This window comes from Sarcophilus harrisii, chromosome 1, assembly GCF_902635505.1.
Source record: "Sarcophilus harrisii chromosome 1, mSarHar1.11, whole genome shotgun sequence".
Lineage (NCBI taxonomy): Eukaryota > Metazoa > Chordata > Mammalia > Dasyuromorphia > Dasyuridae > Sarcophilus > Sarcophilus harrisii.
The window spans coordinates 163,569,517-163,588,184 of record NC_045426.1 but is presented as its reverse complement, the minus strand read 5'-3'; the positions used below and the strand labels follow the sequence as shown (position 1 = coordinate 163,588,184).

General features: G+C 34.7%; 1 protein-coding gene across 3 annotated transcripts in view; it reads left to right on the top strand.

The window, feature by feature from the left end:
* Positions 1-18,668, top strand: part of PDE8B (phosphodiesterase 8B) — a 326,848-nt gene that overhangs the window by 193,791 nt on the left and 114,389 nt on the right. For all 3 annotated transcript variants that reach the window (XM_031966218.1, XM_031966204.1, XM_031966210.1), the window contains 3 exons: positions 12,719-12,909; positions 14,242-14,301; positions 17,733-17,790. In XM_031966218.1, coding sequence (XP_031822078.1) covers positions 12,719-12,909; positions 14,242-14,301; positions 17,733-17,790 — 309 coding nt within the window. The remainder of the gene's footprint in view (positions 1-12,718; positions 12,910-14,241; positions 14,302-17,732; positions 17,791-18,668) is intronic.

The following is an 18,668-nucleotide window of genomic DNA, read 5'->3' as shown; positions in this document are numbered from 1 at the left end:
GAACTGATTTATGTATATGTGTGTCTCCTAGAAGGCAAAAGTTGTTTCTTGTTTTGTTTTCTGTATCCCTAAGTCTTTACACAATATCTGGGACATAATAGTTACTGAATAAATTCTTGATTATTCCCATACTTGATTAAGTGCTATGATGTCAAGATATCTGTAGATCTTGTTTTTCTACTCTCAATATTTCTCTCTCACTCCCAAGAAATAATATGAAGTTTTTTTAAGTTAAAATGAGAAGTTCCAAGAAGGTTTGGATAAAGATTTGACTAGCAGCAAGAGAATGGACCAGATGACTTACTGTGAAGCTTTGAAGTTCAGGGATAAAAGCCTTGTGGTTACATATACTTTTACACTTTCCCTGAACCACATCCAAACTCCTGTTGCATTTCAGCTTTGTTTGGGTAAGAAAATGCTTTTTCCCTGTTTCAGATCCCACTCTTAAACTGTCTATATTGGGGTCAGGGGTAGGATTTCAGCCTCCATCCTCTGACCCCCAAGCCAATGCTTGTCCCACTGTGCTCCTTTTTTCCCCTCTTTGCTCTTTCACTAGCATTGGGTGGGCCAAATAAAGCATCCTTATTCTGTGGGTTCCTCTTGGTGTAGATTTTTATCTCTCTCCTTAATGAGACATTTTTCCCTCAAAAAAAGCCTACAGTATATTTTGCTTATGTTTCTTGTCAAGTCCCTGAAAATTCACTACAAAATTTCATATTTAGCAAGTATGCTACATAGCAAACAGGGAGCAAGCACTGGACTTTTTCCCCATTCAGATCCAACTCAGTCCATTTTTCAAAAAGGCAGTATGATTAATAAGGCATTGATAAACAAATAAATGCCAAGAAATCAAGGATAATGCTCCTATTCTTTTTTGTTAAGCATCATTTTTTATTTTTAAAGCTTTTTATTTTCAAAATATATTCATAGTTTTTAACATTCACCCTTGCAAAACCTTGTGAAAGACTTAGCTACTCTAATCAAGACAAAGGTTCAAGCCAATTCCAAAGAACCCATGATGAAAAATGCTATCTACTCCAGAAAGAGAACTGAGGAATTCTGAGTACAGATTGAAGCATGATTCTTTCACTTTTTTCTTTGTATTATGTGTTTTCTTCTGTAACATGGCTCATATGAAATGATTTTACATAAATAATTAATATCATATTGCTTGACTTTTCATGAGATAGAACAAGAGTGGAAGTGATGGAGAGATTTTGAAATTCAAATAATCTTTAAAATTAATGTTAAATTATTTTTATTATAGCTTTATATTGACAGAACATATGCATGGGTAATTTTTCAACATTGACCCTTGAAAACACTTCTGATCCAACTTTTCACTTCCTTCCCTCCATCCCCTGCCCTAGATGGCAGGCAGTTTAACATGTGTTAAACATGTTAAAATGTATCTTAAACACAATATAAATGTACATATTTATATAGTCCTCTTGTTGCACAAGAAAAATCATGTTTAGAAAGGTAAAAATAACCTTTCTAAAGGCTAGAAGAAATAACCTTTTGTCTTAATTTGCATTTCTCTGATCAATAATGATTTGGAGCACCTTTTCATATGAGTAAAAATAGTTTCAATTTCATCATCTCAAAAATCTGTTCATATCCTTTGACCATTTATCAACTGGAGAATGGCTTGATTTCTTATAAATTAAAATCAATTCTCTATATATTTTGGAAATGAGGCCTTTATTAGAACCTTTAACTGACTTTCCCTTGGCAGATAGATTCCCAAATATTTTATCCTATTGACTTACTTTAAATGAAATTTCTTTTTGTATCTCTTGCTGCTGGATTTTGTTAGTGATGTATAAGGATGATTTATGTGGTTTTATTTTGTATCCTGCAAACTTGCTGAAGTTGAGGATCGCTTCTAATAGTTTTTTGGTTGATTTTCTAGGGTTCTCTAAGTATACCATCATATCATCTGCAAAGAATGATAATTTGGTTTACTCATTACCTACTCTAATTTCTTTAATCTCTTTTTCATCTCTTATTGCCAAAGCTAGCATTTCTAATACAATATTGAATAGTAATGATGATAGTGGGCAACCTTGTTTCACTCCTGATTTTATTGGTAATGGTTCCAGTTTAGCACCATTACATCTGAAGCTTACTGATGGTTTTAAATAGATGCTACTGACTGTTTAAAGGAAGAGTCCATTTATTCCTATACTCTCTAGTGTTTTTATTAGGAATGGGTTGGATTTTATCAAATGCTTTTTCTCCATCTATTGAGATAATCATAGTTTTTGTTAATTTGGTTATTGATATAGTCAATTATGCTAATAGTTTTCATAATATTGAACTAACCCTGCATTCCTGGTATAAATCCTACTTGGTTGTGATGTATTATCCTGGGGATAATTTTCTGTAATCTTTTTTGCTAATATTTTATTTAAGATTTTTGCATCAATAGTCATTAGGGATATTGGTCTATAGTTTCTTTCTCTGTTTTCAACCTACCTGGTTTAGGTATCAGTACCATGTCTGTGTCATAAAAGGAATTTGATAGGACTCCTTCAATGCCTATTTTTTCAAATAGTTTATATAGCATTGGAGTTAATTGTTCTTTAAATGTTTGGTAGAATTCACATGTAAATCCATCTGGTCTTGGGGATTTTTTCTTAGGGAGTTGATTAATAGCATGTTCCATTTCTTTTTCTAAAATGGGACTGTTTAATTTGATAACTTATATTTCAAAATATAGCTTGCCCAGATCAACAAAGGAAGAAGTAAATTGGTTAAATTATTTTAAAGCTTTTTATTTTTAAAACATATACATATATAATTTTCAACATTTACCCCTGCAAAACCTTATATTCCAAATATTTTTCCCTCTTTTCCCCCACCCTCTCCCCAGGTGGCAGCTAATCCAATATATGATTAACATGTGCAATTCTTCTGTGCATATTTCCACAATTATCATACTACACAAGAAAAATCAGATCAAAAAGGAAAAAAATAAGAAAACAAAAAGCAAGCAAACAACAAAAAAGTGAAAATACATTGTGGTCCACATTCAGTCTCCACAATCCTCTCTCTGGGTGCAGATGTCTCTCTCTATCACAAGACCATTGGAACTGGCCTGAATCATCTCATTGTTGAAAAGAGTCACATCCATTAGAATTGATCATAATATAGTCTTGTTTTTATATACAATGTTCTCCTAGTTCTACACACTTCACTTAGTATCAGTTCATACAAGTCTCTCCAGGTCTTTCTGAAATCATCCTTCTGATCATTTCTTATAGAATAATAATATTCTATAGCATTCATATACCATAACTTATTCAGTCATTCTCCAGTTGATGAGCATCTACTCAGTTTCCAGTTCTTTGCCACTAGAAAAAGGTTTGCTACAACATTTTTGCATATGGGCATCCTTTTGCCTTTTTAAAGATCTCTTTGGAATACAGGCCCTGGATTAAAGCATATGCAGAGTTTGATAGCCCCTTAATGCTCCTGTTCTTAATGTTCTAAATTCATTAAAAATTTTTATTCCACAACAGAAAAGAATAATTTTTTCATAGGCTCCTGAGCACCTTTGTATTTAACGTTGTATAATATGTATTGAATAAGAAAAACAAATAAATAAGATATGGTCCCTATCTTTAAGTAACTTAAAATAGGGAAAGATGAGAAATGTATGTTATAATTATACTATAAGTGCAATGTAATATAATATATAATCATATGTTGAGATTTAAGCTCATACATGAGGAAGTTAAATTGCTATGAGATTAGAAAAGAGTTATAAACAATCAACCTTGGCTTTCTGGAGGAGATGGCATTTGAGTATATTTTAAAGGATAAATTGAATGTCATCAAACAACAATGATTTATTAAGTACTCAAGCATTGCACTAATTATGGAAACAGATAAAAGGAAAATACTCTCTTTACTCAAAGGAACTTCTTCATCATTGTTCAGTTATTTTAGTCATGTTTCAGTCTCTGTGATTTCATTTAAGACTTTTCTTATGGGAGTGGTTTCCCATTTCTTTCTCCAGTGCATTTTAGAGGGGGAAAATGAGGCAAATATGATTAAGTGATTTGCCCAGGGTCACATGACCAGTAAGTGTCTAAGGCCAGATTTGAACTTGTGAATATGAGACTTTCTCATTCCAAGCCTAGTGCTCTATTCACTGCGCCATGGATCTTATGGTTTAACAAAAGAATGCATGTACATAAACAGATTATGTGCCATCTCTGATGTAAACTGGCCGTATATGACCCTGAGCAAAATATTTAATCTCTCAATACTCTAAGCAATTTTTTAATACTATAAGTTGCAAAGAAGGCATCAACCGGCATTGGCAAAGGGAGTTTCCTTACAATAACACTTGAACTGGGTCTTGGGAAAAAAAACACCAAAATTCCAAGAAGCAGAAATGAAAAGGCATATGGGACAGCCAGCACAAAAATAAAAAGCTGTTGTATGAGCAACAGTGATAAGGCCAAATGAGGTTATACCATAGAGTGCTTAGAGAGGAACAGTGTATATTAATTAGAAAAGTAGAGTAGGACTAAGTTGTGAAAGGTTTTTAAATACAAATAGAGGACTTTATATTTGACCTTTAATGTGATATCGGGAGCTACTGGGGTTTAACTGAAGTGATTAGATCTGCGCTTTAGAAAAAAATCATTTTGACAGCTGGATGGATGATGGTTGGCATGTGGAGATGCTTGAGGCAGGAAGATCATTCAGGAGGCAGATCCAAGAGTCTAGAGTAGAGGTAATGAAGTCTAAGATGGTGGCTATGTGAGTAGAAAGGAATAGATACCAAAAATGTTGTGGAGATGGAAGTGATAAGATTAGGCATTTAATTCAGTCTGTTAGATGAGTGAAAGTGAGATATCAAGGATAATATTGAGAGTCAAGATGAATGGGAAGATGTTGATATCCTCAATAGATATAGGGAATTTTGAAAGAGAGATAAGTTTAAGGAGAAATGTAATAAATTCTACTTTACATATATATATATATATGACATAGAATTTGAAATGCCCAGTATACAGGTATGAATGTAAGCTGAACCTCAAGAAAGACTAGGGCTGAAGGATATATAGATATGGGAATTATCTTCATGGATGTGATAATTGAATCCATGGGAAATAATGAGATCCTCAAGTGAAAGGCTATAGAGGAAAAAAAGGATTTTCATATTGGGAAACACCCCATAGTGAATAAATGTATCAATCATTATATACACATACACACCCAAAGCCATATATTCAAATGAATCCATGATTTCATCAATTTGTATGTTTCCTCTAATGATTCAGATTTCAACCCATCCAAATCTGTCCACCCATGTCAGGACCCACCATGATGCGGAGGGATTTTTAAATTTTCTTTTGATTCAGAAAGATGCAGTGAAATTCATAGGTTATACCTTGTTTTTAATATGTAGCCAAACTGTCTTTTTTAAAATCATACATCGCTTTGATGGCATCCTTTAATTTGGTTCTTTATCATTCTTTATTTGTTATATATTACAGTCTGATCTCATCCACCATAAATCTCTTGTCTTCAATGGGACATTTTATTTCAGTTTTTTAAAACCAGTTATCTTTCATGACTTAAAGCCATTTCCCCCAGATCCATGATCTCATTGGCAAAGGGAATTTCTGATGAGGAAATTCTGACAATGCAGATTAGCAATTATTTTACCACAAAAAAACTTAGACAGCTTTGACAGAGCACTGAAAGGTTAAATAAGCATCCCAGCTACACTGCTCATACCTGTTATACCTAAAGGCTAAGTTTTTATCTGCTGTGATATATTTCTCCATCACTCTGTCTCTGTCTCTCTTTGTTTCTCTCTCTCCATGTCTCTCTCTCTCCCTCTTCTTTTCTCTTTCTAGATGTATATATCTGTATATTTATATAATTCTTGCACAGTTATATTTAACATTTTTGTAAATTGGAAATGAGAAAACTATAATTGTGATGAATTATTTCTAATGTAAATAATTTACCCTTTAATTTGTGGATTTTGTATCTTCATAATTTTCCATTATTTCCTTAAAGTTAAGTCCTGTTATTTTATTTTATTTTTTGGCTGAGTCAATTGGGGTTAAATGACTTGCCCAGAGTCACACAGCTAGGAAGTATTCAGTGTCTGAGATCAGATTTGAACTCAGGTCCTCCTGACTTCAGGACTGGTGCTTTATCCACTGCACCACCTAACCACCCCAGTTCAGTTATTTTAAAAGAGACTTTGTAAGGCAAATGAGAGCATTATTATTTATTACAATTATCAGTATGAAACTAAATGTGAATCTATGCATACATAGGGTTGTGTGGATTAGACAAACAGTGGGTTTCAATGATACCATGGAAACATTAATCATTGAAATTATTGCTTGCAATTCAATAATTCATCTAGTCTTAGGCAGGAGAGAAGTGGTCACCTTGTCTGACTTCTTGGCTCTATGTGTTAAATTTCTCATGATAGTACCATGGCTACAAAAAGCAGCAGACTGTTGACTTTTCTCATTGACTAAAACATTTAATCTGATTTGGCATTGTGGCTACCTTTCTAATTGTTTAAATGTTTCTTAGTAATGTTTGGCAACTACAAGCTCTTTCTTTTCATTTCTTTAAAGGTATTCATTTGCAGTCAAATCCCTTTTCATCCCTTCCCTTCTCTGACTTAGCCAAGAAGTGATAACCATTGTAAGTACAGGCAAACAGCAAGAAAGAGAGGTCCATTCTTTGTGTGAGACTCTTTATCCTGATCACTCAATACTTGTTGCTGGCTCACGGACACTGGGCTGTGTTATTGAGGTGAAATTTAAGGTCATATAACAAGCAAGCAATTTAAAGGTTATATTGAAAACAGTTTATTTTTTTTTCTACCAGGTTGGCATTTGAGAAAATGTGGCTTTAGGCAAAAATCTTTTGAGTTTGATGTGTATTAAGTCTTGAGCTCCAAATAGTCTTTAAGAAAAAAATTATTATGACAAAGCTGAATTATCATTATCAATACTAATACTTCAAAGGTAGAAAAATGGCATAATAGGTAGAACTCTGGACCTGTAATCAGAAAGACATGAATTCAAATATGGACTCAGAAACTTATTAGCGGTGTTACTCTGAACAAGTCACTTCACCTTAGTCTGCCCCAATTTTTTCATCTATAAAATAGAAGTAATAATAGTACCTAACTCTCAGAGTTGTTGTGAGGACCAAATGAGTTACTATTTGCCACTTAGCACAGTGCCTAGTATATAGTAGATACCTAATAAATACTCTTTTCCCTCCTTCCTTCATTGTTCCTTTCTTTTTTCTTTCTTTTCTTCTTTCCTTCCTTCCTAGTTAACAAATCTGGTTATCTTTTAATCTCAAATTACTTTGATTGCTACAGGTAAATAGGGAATAGGAACTGTATCTACCATTTTCTAAGCATAGAAAAGGAAGGAAATTGTCTTTTCCTATACAGATGAACACTTTTTCTGCTGCTCACAGTCTTACACAGCTGCCTAAAACAATGAGAGGTTAAATGACTTGTCCAGATAGGTCACACAGCTAGTATTTGTCAGAGGCAGGGCAAGTAGCCTGCTTTGTCTGGTTCATAGGCTAGATCTCAACCACATAGTCTCTCACTATCAGTCACTATGTAATTCCCAACGGTGCATTTCTGCTTCTATATCCTCAGGACTATTTCCCCGGGGCACAATAGCTTTCCTGACAGTGTTCTTCATGAGGTTGAATGAAAGAGAAGAATCTTCATTGGGTTAAGAACTAAGAGACCCCAGAGTCTAGTCCCTCTCTCTAAGTTGCTGGCCTTGGACATATGTTCATGGGATCATAAATTTAGCATCACAAGAGTCTTAAAGACCATAGTTCAGCCCCCTCATTTCACAGATGAGGAAACTGAAGTACAGTGAGATTTGTATAACTTCCCCAGACTTATACCATTAGTTGCAATCTCAAGTGGGGTTTGAAGTGGATCTAGGGTCCAAACCATGCCACCAAGCTGGAACTTCCCCTCTCCATACATATAAGACTAAAAATGAAATTAAAAATGTATAAAATACCTAGGTCTAATATAATGAATATATAATTCATTTCTAAGTATAGAAGTTGGTATGAATTTATATAGCTCACCACCTGGGGCAGACAAAATTATGCCAAGCAAGAATAAGAATGTTGCAGCCAAGAATTTTTAGTAAATCTTAATGAATGAAACAACAGCTTGATAGAATAGTACAATATTAAAGCATAAGGAGGAAGCCTGATATAGTGGGCAGAGAGCCAGCCTTCAAGTTCAAGACCTACCAGTGATACAGTTTAGCTGTGTGATTCTGGGCAAGTCACTGTCAAGTACCGTAAACAGGAAATTGCAGAGTAGGGTCAATGTGCATCAGGAGATGAAGTTTTCTTACCTGAGAGTTCCTTATTTTAATGAAATTACAGATCTGTCCCTCCTCACCTCCAAAAATGTATCTTATAAACAATCAATAGAGAAAATGCACATTAGAGAGTGGAGGAAGAATGAGATGATGAGAGAGTCCTGACTTTTGTCAGGAAAACTTCCAGGAGGAGGTAGAATTTTGGAACTGTCTGAACCATAGGAGATGATGATTAGTTTAGTTTCAGGCCAAGTGTAGAAGGATATTTCCAGTTCTTTGGAGGTAAGAGTGAAATGTAGTATCTCTTTTTTATTTTTTCTTTTTTTCTTTTCTTTTCCTCAATTACATGTGAACATTTTTTACATTCATTTTTTAAAATTTTGAGTTCCAAGTTCTCTTTTTTCTGTTTTTCCTCTCATCCCTTGGGAAAGCAAGCAATTTGATATATATTATACCTGTGAAGTCATGAAACACATATTTCCCTATTAGCCTTGTTGCAAAAAAAAAAAATAGACCACCCCAAAATAAGGAAAAAAAGAAATTTAAAAAGTGTCCTTCAATATGCATTCAGATTCCATTAGTCCATAGCACAGGGTCAAGAATACCAAGACCTCTATTTAAGAACAGAGCTTGAACACCTTTTTTCCCCATTTTCTACCAGCTATGCTTCTGCCTTGGAACAGCATGTTATGTCTGGGAGTCAGGTATCTATTTTCCCACTCTTCGTTTTTATTTTTCAGATTTCTTTTGTGTGTTATCTTCCCTTATTAGGTTGTTTCTTGAGAGCAAGATCTATCTTTATTTTTATTTGGGGTTGTATCTACCTTGCTTGGCACAATGCCTGGCACACAATAATAAACATTTATTGGCACTTAAGAAATGTTTATTGGACTGACTGAAATTCTCAGAGAGGTAGGAAGAGAAATGAGGTCTTTGTACTTTTGAAATGTCTATATATTGTTATAGACTATATTTTCCTTCAGTTCAATGCCATTGACAACCTTAGCGGTCAACAACTTTATTACCACAGGAAGAAAACATATAAGAGTGACAGGAGTGTTTTTGTTATTCTTCCTATCTCTTATTCTCTGCAGTGAGCAGGTGACGACTTCCTAGCACTACTTACCATAATAAGGCCATTTCTACATATCTATTAATGGACACTTATCCAGAGATATAGAGTTCTGTCTGTTGCCTCCTCTGCTCCCAGGAGATCAGAATATGTTGTGGAAGCTGAACTTTCTCAGGTTGCAGAATTTTAAAAGTACATTTGTAAGAATTTCCTTGGTCTCCATTAAGCTTCTGAGTAGATCAGGATTAAGGGAACAGCTTAATCCTTGAGAAATTAAAATCTGGCTAGCTTTTCCCAAGAATGTGTTTATATTATATACCATTGATCCCTATGGTAAGAATTCAAAACTATGCTGAAAATTTTATATTTTATCTTTACTCTTGATTGAATTTCTTTCCAATTTACCATTGATCCCTGTGGTAAGAATTCAAAATTATACTGAAAACTTTATATTTTGTCTTTACTATTGATTGAATTTCTTAACTTTTTAAAAACTTTATTTCTATAAAAGTTTCTTAGAATTTGCTCTAGATAAAAGTCTTTGGCTACTAAGGGAAGCTTACAGCCAGAACGTCTCTCTCACTTGGATTGCTTGTAAAATTAATAAAAGTATTCCTGTCAGTCTACAATTAATACACAGAGTGAAGTTTGCTTTTGTCAACAATTTGAACCCCTAAAGTAGATCTTTCTGCAGCCAGACTTACTTTTTTTTATTCATTGCCACTTAGCATTAAGACCACCCAAAACTTGACCTTAAACCCTTCTGTCCTCTTCCTCTGCTGCAGAGAAATAGGGTTGTGTATGTCCAAAACCTTTTCTCTTTCCTCCCTTGGAGGTAACTTTACCTGTGATCTTTTCTCCAGTCATTATCATCCTCTTGTCTTTAACCTTGTCTGAGCCAACTCCTTAATAACCATACAGAAGTTTCGTTTCTGCCCTGATTTAAATTTATCAACCAATTAATTGATAAATATTTACTAAGCACTTACAGTGTTTCAGGCACTATACAGGAGGTTAAAGAGAGAGAGAGAGAGAGAGAGAGAGAGAGAGAGAGAGAGAGAGAGAGAGAGAGAGAGAGAAAAGCTCAAGGAGCTCATAATCTAAATTTATGCCTGCTTCCATAAGCTTTGATCTCTAGGTAAAGTTTAGGTAAAAAAAAAATTATAATATCTGTTACCAATCAGGCACAGGGAAATGTGGGGAGAGAGTGGAAACTTTTTTCACTTCCTGAAGCCATAAGTAGTTTCATCCCAAATCTTCAGTTCAGAGATAATTAAAGGGGGTTGATAACCACCCTCCATCTTCTCAACCACAGCTCAATATGCCTTTTACTTTCTTCTCCCTTCAGTTTCTTTTTTTCCCAGTTCTTTCTGGTTCAGATCATTATGTCTCGGGCAGAGCAATGAATGCTTTTTGTCCCCATCTACTGCTCTTTCTGAATTCCTCTCACTCCTTTCATTCAGTCTGTCACTTATAGATCATTTATGGCCCTTTAGAACACCCAGACACCACTCAAGTCAATTTCCAGCCCAAAGACCATGATACTGTAATTTTAGATATTTCTCAGGGCTGTCCCTCTGAACTACAAATCTGAGAATGTTGGTCAGTTCTCAAGCCCCATAGTACTTATGTAATGAAAAGTATATATGTATCTAAAGTTTTGTTGATTTTCATTCTATCTATAAATTATTCTCATTCTCTAGGACATTTATATTCAATGTTTTAAGGTTTTGTCATGGTCAGAGCATCTTAAAAGAAGGTAATAGCCTTCTTCAGCTTCTTTTCTTGCATGTAAGTAGCATATTTTCTTGGCCATTTGTCAGCTGAATCAAGATCAGTTTGATTAGCACAGTTATTGCTTTGAGTGAATTATCTGAACCTTTGAGATCATGCTTATGATCACTGGGAGGTTTGGTTTAGGGAAACAGAGAAAGATTCAGAATGTCCCTAGTGTGTATCCGATGCCCTGTAATAAACTATACCTGGCTTAATGCTAGCAGCTTAAGGTTTAAGATTTATTAATGCCTTACAATAACCTGAGATCCTTAAAGCTAGAGGACTTTAAAGAAATACTATTAAATCTGTGATCTCCCACCTACTTGTCCAAATATAGACTTTTTAACTTTCCTTAATAACAATTAACAAACATTTAAGTACCACCCGTGTATCATGAACTGTGTCAAACTCTGGGGATGTAAATTCCCAAAGTGAGACAGTCTTTGACATCAAAGAGCTTACATTAATACCTACAGGATGTTCCTTTCTGTCTTATGTCTGTCTGAGTTATTGTAGGGGTTGTAAAGGTCTCCCTGACCTTCAGACCTTCAGACCAATCCTGATTCACGCTGTCTGCTTTTGTCTTTTGGTGAATGGTACCAGTGCAAAGTTCCTCCATCATCCCATTTCCCATTTCTGTTGGTGGGTATTGTTTACTTCATCTTCAGTATTCCTACAAATGACCAGATTCCCAACTTAGAAGATTTCCCAGATCCACCCATTTTTTCTCAGATTTAAGACTGCCTATATCCCACCCATCTGTCAACCAGAGTACGACTTTTCAGTATCAACTTGTTACATAATAGTCTTTGCAAGTTTCAAATCAACTCCTACAGGCATTCTGTTCTTATACCTACTTAAAACATACATTCTGATATCGAAATACAAATAGTTCAGAACTGGTGAGGGGGGTGGTTTTTTTTTTTCCAGAAATGGGTTTACTGTATAAATGGCCTACTATTAGCTTTTTTTTTTTTAAACCCTGATTTCCAAACCTGTTTTTCTTCTGCCCACCACTCACTTCCAACTCCCGGTATATAGAACCAAGACCTGCTTTGTGTATGATGAGGTTTTAATGTGTGAAATGAATTGTTAGGGCTTTGGATTATCAAATTTTATAAAAACAGGAAAAGGAACAATGAAAATGTCAAAGCTTGCTTCTAAATCTACTTACTTAATTTTCTAGCTGTGGCTAGCCTTTTTAACATATAAAATGAACTTGAGAATTGAACATGTGAGAAATCCCAATACTTTGCTTATTGCTACATTGCTTATGTAGTTATCCATATGAAGAATGAGAGAATTGGAAGTATGGCATTTAATATATGAAAATGATAGCAGAAGCACACAGATAAATTTTCTTGTCAATTTAGCATTTTGATTTCTCCTCAAACAATAATTAGGAAAAATGTTTTAAAATACGTGAGTATAAGGCTTCTCTAAGCATAATCGTTTTGGATATTCTAGTAATGACACTATCCTTATCTTTCAGGTTTTGCTGATTTTTGCAAAAGAAGACAGTCAAAGTGATGGATTCTGGTGGGCCTGTGATAGAGCTGGCTACAGATGTAATATCGCTCGAACTCCAGAATCTGCCCTTGAGTGCTTTTTAGATAAGCACCACGAAATTATTGTAATCGACCACAGGCAAGACCAACACTTTGATGCAGAAGCTGTCTGCAGGTAATTTGTCAGCTTCATGTACCACATGAATGTCAGCACTTAACAGCTTAATATGATTATTCTCAGGCTTTAATTAGATTCATCCAAAAATATTCCTAAGTGGTTTGTTGGTAGTATGACAGATTCCCATTAGGATAGCTATAGTGACTTTTACAAATTTGCCATATCATGATCTGGGATAATAATATTCAAGATTCTAGATGCCTTCTAAGTCACTAACCCATAAATATATATAGAATACCTATTATATACTAAGTATTGTATTAGGGCTGGTAAGACAAGAAAAACAATCTCTGCCTTCAAAAAGATTATATTCTATAAGAGGAGAAACAACATGTACATATGTAGTTATATATAAAATATATACAAAGCAGACACAGGAAGGAAGAAAAATAGAATATTAGATTAGTTCTTAGGAAGATGAATAGACTTCATATAAATACTTGGTTTGGAGTCCAGAAGATCTGAGTTTAAATGCTATTCAGACACTTACCAGCTGTACTACCTGATCAAGTTACTTAATCTCCCTCAGCCTCAGTTTCTTCATTGATAAAAAAAGGAGATTCAAACTCATTGACTTCTAAGTTGTCTTCCATATGTAAGTTCATGATCCTATGTGATCCCTAAGTCACTGAAATCACAAATCTAGTTCTTGTCTTTATTCCTATTTATAAATGACAAAGTTTTCTTTGGGGGGGTGGGTTGGAGGAAAATCTGCAGATTTTTATTTAAGAAATATTTTTAAGCCCTCTGATTCCAAGCAACTTTTGTTACTCACTGAAACCACTGCAACAAAAGCTTTTAAAAGAGTGCTTGGAGTTTATTACAAAAAAGAATTTGAGTTGAATTTTGTATTTCCAGTTACTAAAGAACATCTTAATTATGATTTTAAAGTCATCTTTTTGGACTACTGTCTTAAAAGGAAAAGTTCTAACATGATAAAGTCCCCAAAACATACAAATAACTGGAGGATTGTGGAGGTGCCAATTTTTTCGCAACATGAAAATTGAACCAGAAAACATGGAATTTCAATGGTATTTGCCAAGTTTTGAAGTGGAAAATTGGCAGCTTTGATCCACTGGAAAACTGCCGGGAAAATACATTGAGTACCTCTGAAATGAGTAAAAAACAACAACAAAGTGAGCTTTGCTCCAGGATACAAGGGCATCTTACTTTGCTGTTCCCCAAAGCTCTTCACACCATCCTTTCTAGAAACTCATTTGCTGATTAAATGATTTTGTGCTATTTAAAGTGCTAAGAAATGCCATATGGGACTAACTTGGCAAAGCAAAGACGATGAATGTTGTTGGACTTTACATCTTCTCGTTTCAGATCAATCCGAGCTACAAATCCATCAGAACACACGGTTATACTTGCAGTTGTTTCACATATGTAAGTTCTTTTATATTATTTCCCCCAGCTGGAAGGTAGCTGCTTTTCATTCTGAAACTTTTGTTTTATGTATCTCCAATTCAGAATCCAGCAAACAATAGGGATTTCCTTTGGCTTTGCACAAGCCTACTTAGAAAGAGGGTTAGGAGTTGGGGCTGTCATTTGTTGAGCAAATTTCTGGAAGGACTTTTTTTCTTTGTAGATTTCAAACCTTTATCTTTTCTAATTGATTTTAGCAGTAGTTAATGATACCATTATGTGATTTAAAAAAAAAAAACAAACAGGGAATTGGAAAGGTCATCATATGTTAGGAATGAATAAAAAACCAGGGAGAAACTTTGGAAATAATTTTATTTCCATTTATTCTTTCTTATTCTTTCGAAAAAATAATACATGGAAAATATTTGGCTTTTCCATTTAAGGAGAAACAAAGTGTAGCGTGAGAACAATACTCATTTTCATTGTTTTCAATGAAAACAATACTCGTTTTCATTGGGAATAAAGAAAATTGCCTAGCTTTTGGCCGGACCCTTAAAACAAGAAATACCATTAAGGGACAGATTCATAGGATGTTAGAATCAGCAATCATCAAGCTACATTGGTTGAAAATGGGAACAGAGAAGTTAAATGGTTTACCCAAAGTAACCAAGCTAATTAGTGACAATTACAATAAGGAACTGAGGTCTTAATGTGCAAAGAAAAGGAAGGGAAACTGCTAGATGACTGAAGAAGTTTGGAAAACATTCAGGCAGATAATTTTTCTCTACCAAATGACCGGTAAACTGATTTATAAGCAATTATTTAAAAACAGAAAGGTGATTTGAACTTCACATGTGTCCCCATGGGAGATTAGTTCCATTAGTTTAGAGATATTGAGGATGCTCAGAATCTTGATATAGTAGGCATATTATTTCTTTCCTATTGTTGCCATTGGTCCTTGGTAATATTGATAAAAATAATAAAAAAAATGAATGAGGATCTAAGGCCTGTTGAGAATTGAACATATTATAGTAATAGGCACAGTTTTCTGTCATCAAGGACTTTACAATTTAAGAGAGTTTAAGGGGTCAAGATGGATAAGATTCCTTTCATGATGTGGAAAGCCCCAGGAAAGACTACCCTTGTCAGCTGCATGAGGGGAGAAAATATGTCATGTAAAAAGCTCTGGATTTGGATTCCTAAGACCTGCACTTGAATTCTATTTTTCACCTACTTACTCACTTTATAACTTTGGGCGAGTGTCATGGGTATTTTAGACTCTACCTTTCTTATCTATAAAATGACTCAGTTTGACCAAATGATCTCTAAGGTCATTTTCCAACATGAAAATCCCAGGATCTTATGGAATTTTAGTCCAAAGGAGAATAGAATACAGTTTCCTAGTGGAAGAATTGTCCTTCCATCAAGATATCTTTAGATATGCTGTACTCAGAATTCCTTTTTCTCAAAGCCTCTCCTTACCTCTCAACTCCAGATTTTTTTTACTATAAAAATGAAGAGAAAAGTTGCTCTTCTTGTTCTACTATATATCATAGCCCCTTGAGCACTGTTGGTTAATAGAACCCCTAAAATATTTTAGAGTGATAATCAATGATGGCAACTTATGGTTGTATCTTCTTTCTAGTCCTTCTTTTTTGACATTTTTTCCTCTGGTGATCCAAATTTGCTGATAGTATTTCAATGTCTTTGAAGTAAAGGCAAAAACTTTACTTAGTCCACACACTTTCTTTCCTAAACTGGTCATTTCCACCTTATCCTTGTATCACTTCCCCAAAAGTGGTTGGTTATTAGAAATAACCTTAGCATCAAAACCAAGGAAACATATATTATTTTTTTACTTGCCTAACATAAATTAGCTCTAGCCCTGGGCAAGTGGTTGTTTCCAAGGCTGATGTTTTATTCAGAGGAAAGATGCTCTCCTCTGGGGTGCTGGCAGAAGAAGAAAAAAGTTTCCTTTTAGGTCCTAAATTTAGCTGTAGGTCCCATTACAAATACAAGGTGACTCAAAAGTCTTAGTTTAGTTTTGAGCCTTAGACATTTGGGATACCCTGTAATAGATAAAAAGATATCAGGCAATGGAAGTATTGTTTAAAAAAAGAGTTTCATCTTTTTAGCCATTTATTCGGTTTTATCTACTTTCCTTTCAATGACATATTCTAGTGGGGTTTTTTACCCCTTTGATACAGGATATCTCTGTAATATCCTTTCTCTCTCTCTTAATAGAGACAGCCTACCTCCTTGGGTCAAGACTGATGATAAGATGTAGCTGCTGGCATTATCCTTCATCAAACACTGGTTGCAAGGCCAGCCTTCATTAGCAGATGTTTGCAGGGTTTTTAATGTAATTTGAGTCTAGGAGTACTTTCTATTGAAAACTGTTCCTGCTTTAGGAACTCTCTTTTCTTTCTTTTTTTTTTTCTCTTGCTTTCCAAACCTATTCATCTGATCGATTTACATTCCCAAGTTAGCTTCTTCCATGGTTAGCTCTCTGGTTGTGTTATCTGTAAAATACATATTCTTCAGCTGTTGCCCCATTGTTCATGAGAGTTTACAGGGAAAGGGGAGATAAAAGATTCCTAGAAAGCTCTTTAGCAGCATCAGGTGTTATCTACAGAACTTACGAATGGCAATGTCTACTTCTTTACCTCCTGCAGCATATATCTGCGTGCCATTGTACCTAGAAAAGTCCTTAGAAATAATCTAGTCTAAACCAGAGCTTTTACAAATAAGAAAACTGAGACCCCAATGAGATGCAGGAGGCATTTCTGGTGTTGCAAATCTGTGGCATTTGCAAGAGATAAATCAGTCACTAGCTCCAAATGGCTACTCAGTGCTAATGTGACTTCCATGGAGACAACCACTGAATAGTGTCATGACCACTGGATTTGTATTGCAGCATCCTATCATTAGAGCTGGAAGGAAGCTTCAAGGTTGTTTAATCAGAGGTCTTGGATTTCTAGCCCATGATCCTTCCTTACTATTTGTATGATTTGGGGAAATCTTCCTCTCTGTTCTTCTCTTTCTCAATTGATAAAATGAAAAGCCTGGATAAGAAGATCACTTAAGTCTTTTCTAGCTCTAAACCTTATGATCCACCTTATGTTGATTTTTGATTTATGTGGGGTTCTTTTTTCATTTTTCTTTTTTGTTTGTTTGTTTTTTATTTGCTTATTTATTTTTTCACCTGAAAAGGTAATACAAACCATGGAAAGTCAGGGACTCTCAACCCCCAGGAACATACACAGCTATATGTGCTATTTGCACATACCTATCAGCAAGTGCCAACCATTAAGATAAATTAGAAAGGAGCCTTCCGTTTGGGCCATTGTTAGAGCTAAATATATGTTTGCCTCATTGCTCTCTTTCATGTTTCAGTGTGAGGAATCCTGGTTTGTATCTGCTGAGTGACCACATTTTCTGCTTTGCTGCAGATCGGGTGAACGTGAAGAAACGTCAGTCCTTCCTCTTCTCCATGCAGGCTTCAATAGGGTATGTAGAACTTTTCTGTTTATACAGATAATGTCTTCCCCCCCCCAAAAAAAATCCTTAATTAAAAACAAGTCAAGTTCGAGAAAATCAACTCCTTGCACTGTGATATGTGCCAGATGAACAGCAACAATAGTTTCGTGCTACAGTTTACATCCCTAGTATTTAACATAGCGCCTGGCACAAAGCAGGCATTTAATAATCAATTAATACAAGCAAATAATTGATGATAATCAATATGCTAATTAATTGTAATGAATATATTTTAGTGTGAGTTGTTATAATAATTGATTAATGGCTGATAAAATAACTGATAATTACTGACTTAACTGAAAATAGTTCTAAATGTTTGGTCAATACTGAAGTACTTCAAATTTTACGGGAGAAAGTAAAACTTGATCAACTATTTTAAATAACTGTCCCCTGAGGTCATTGTTATTTTATGTCTGGCACATCTCAGAGTGCTAGGGATTAAGCCCCTCAAAAACATATCCCATTGCCTCTGTCCAAAGCGTCATAGTCCTTAAATATTCATATTTAGACCACCCTAAGAGCAGATGATATATATGTGTGTGTTTCATATATGTACGTATGTATGTATGTATGTGCATACATTCGGGTTTTGTCTCTGTGTCCAGCTGGAGTTTTCATTTTTATCAATACCCTAACCATGATGTACTTGACATCAGTGAAATTATCCTGAAGAAATTAGATTTCAGAGCTGTTAGTTTATTCATTTATTCAACAAACAAGCAGTATTATTTTAAATATATTTTTATTTATTTTATTATTTCCCAATTATATATAAAATATTTTATAACACTCACTTTTTGAAATTTTGAGTACCAAATTCTCTCCCTTTCTTATTCCATGAAAAGATA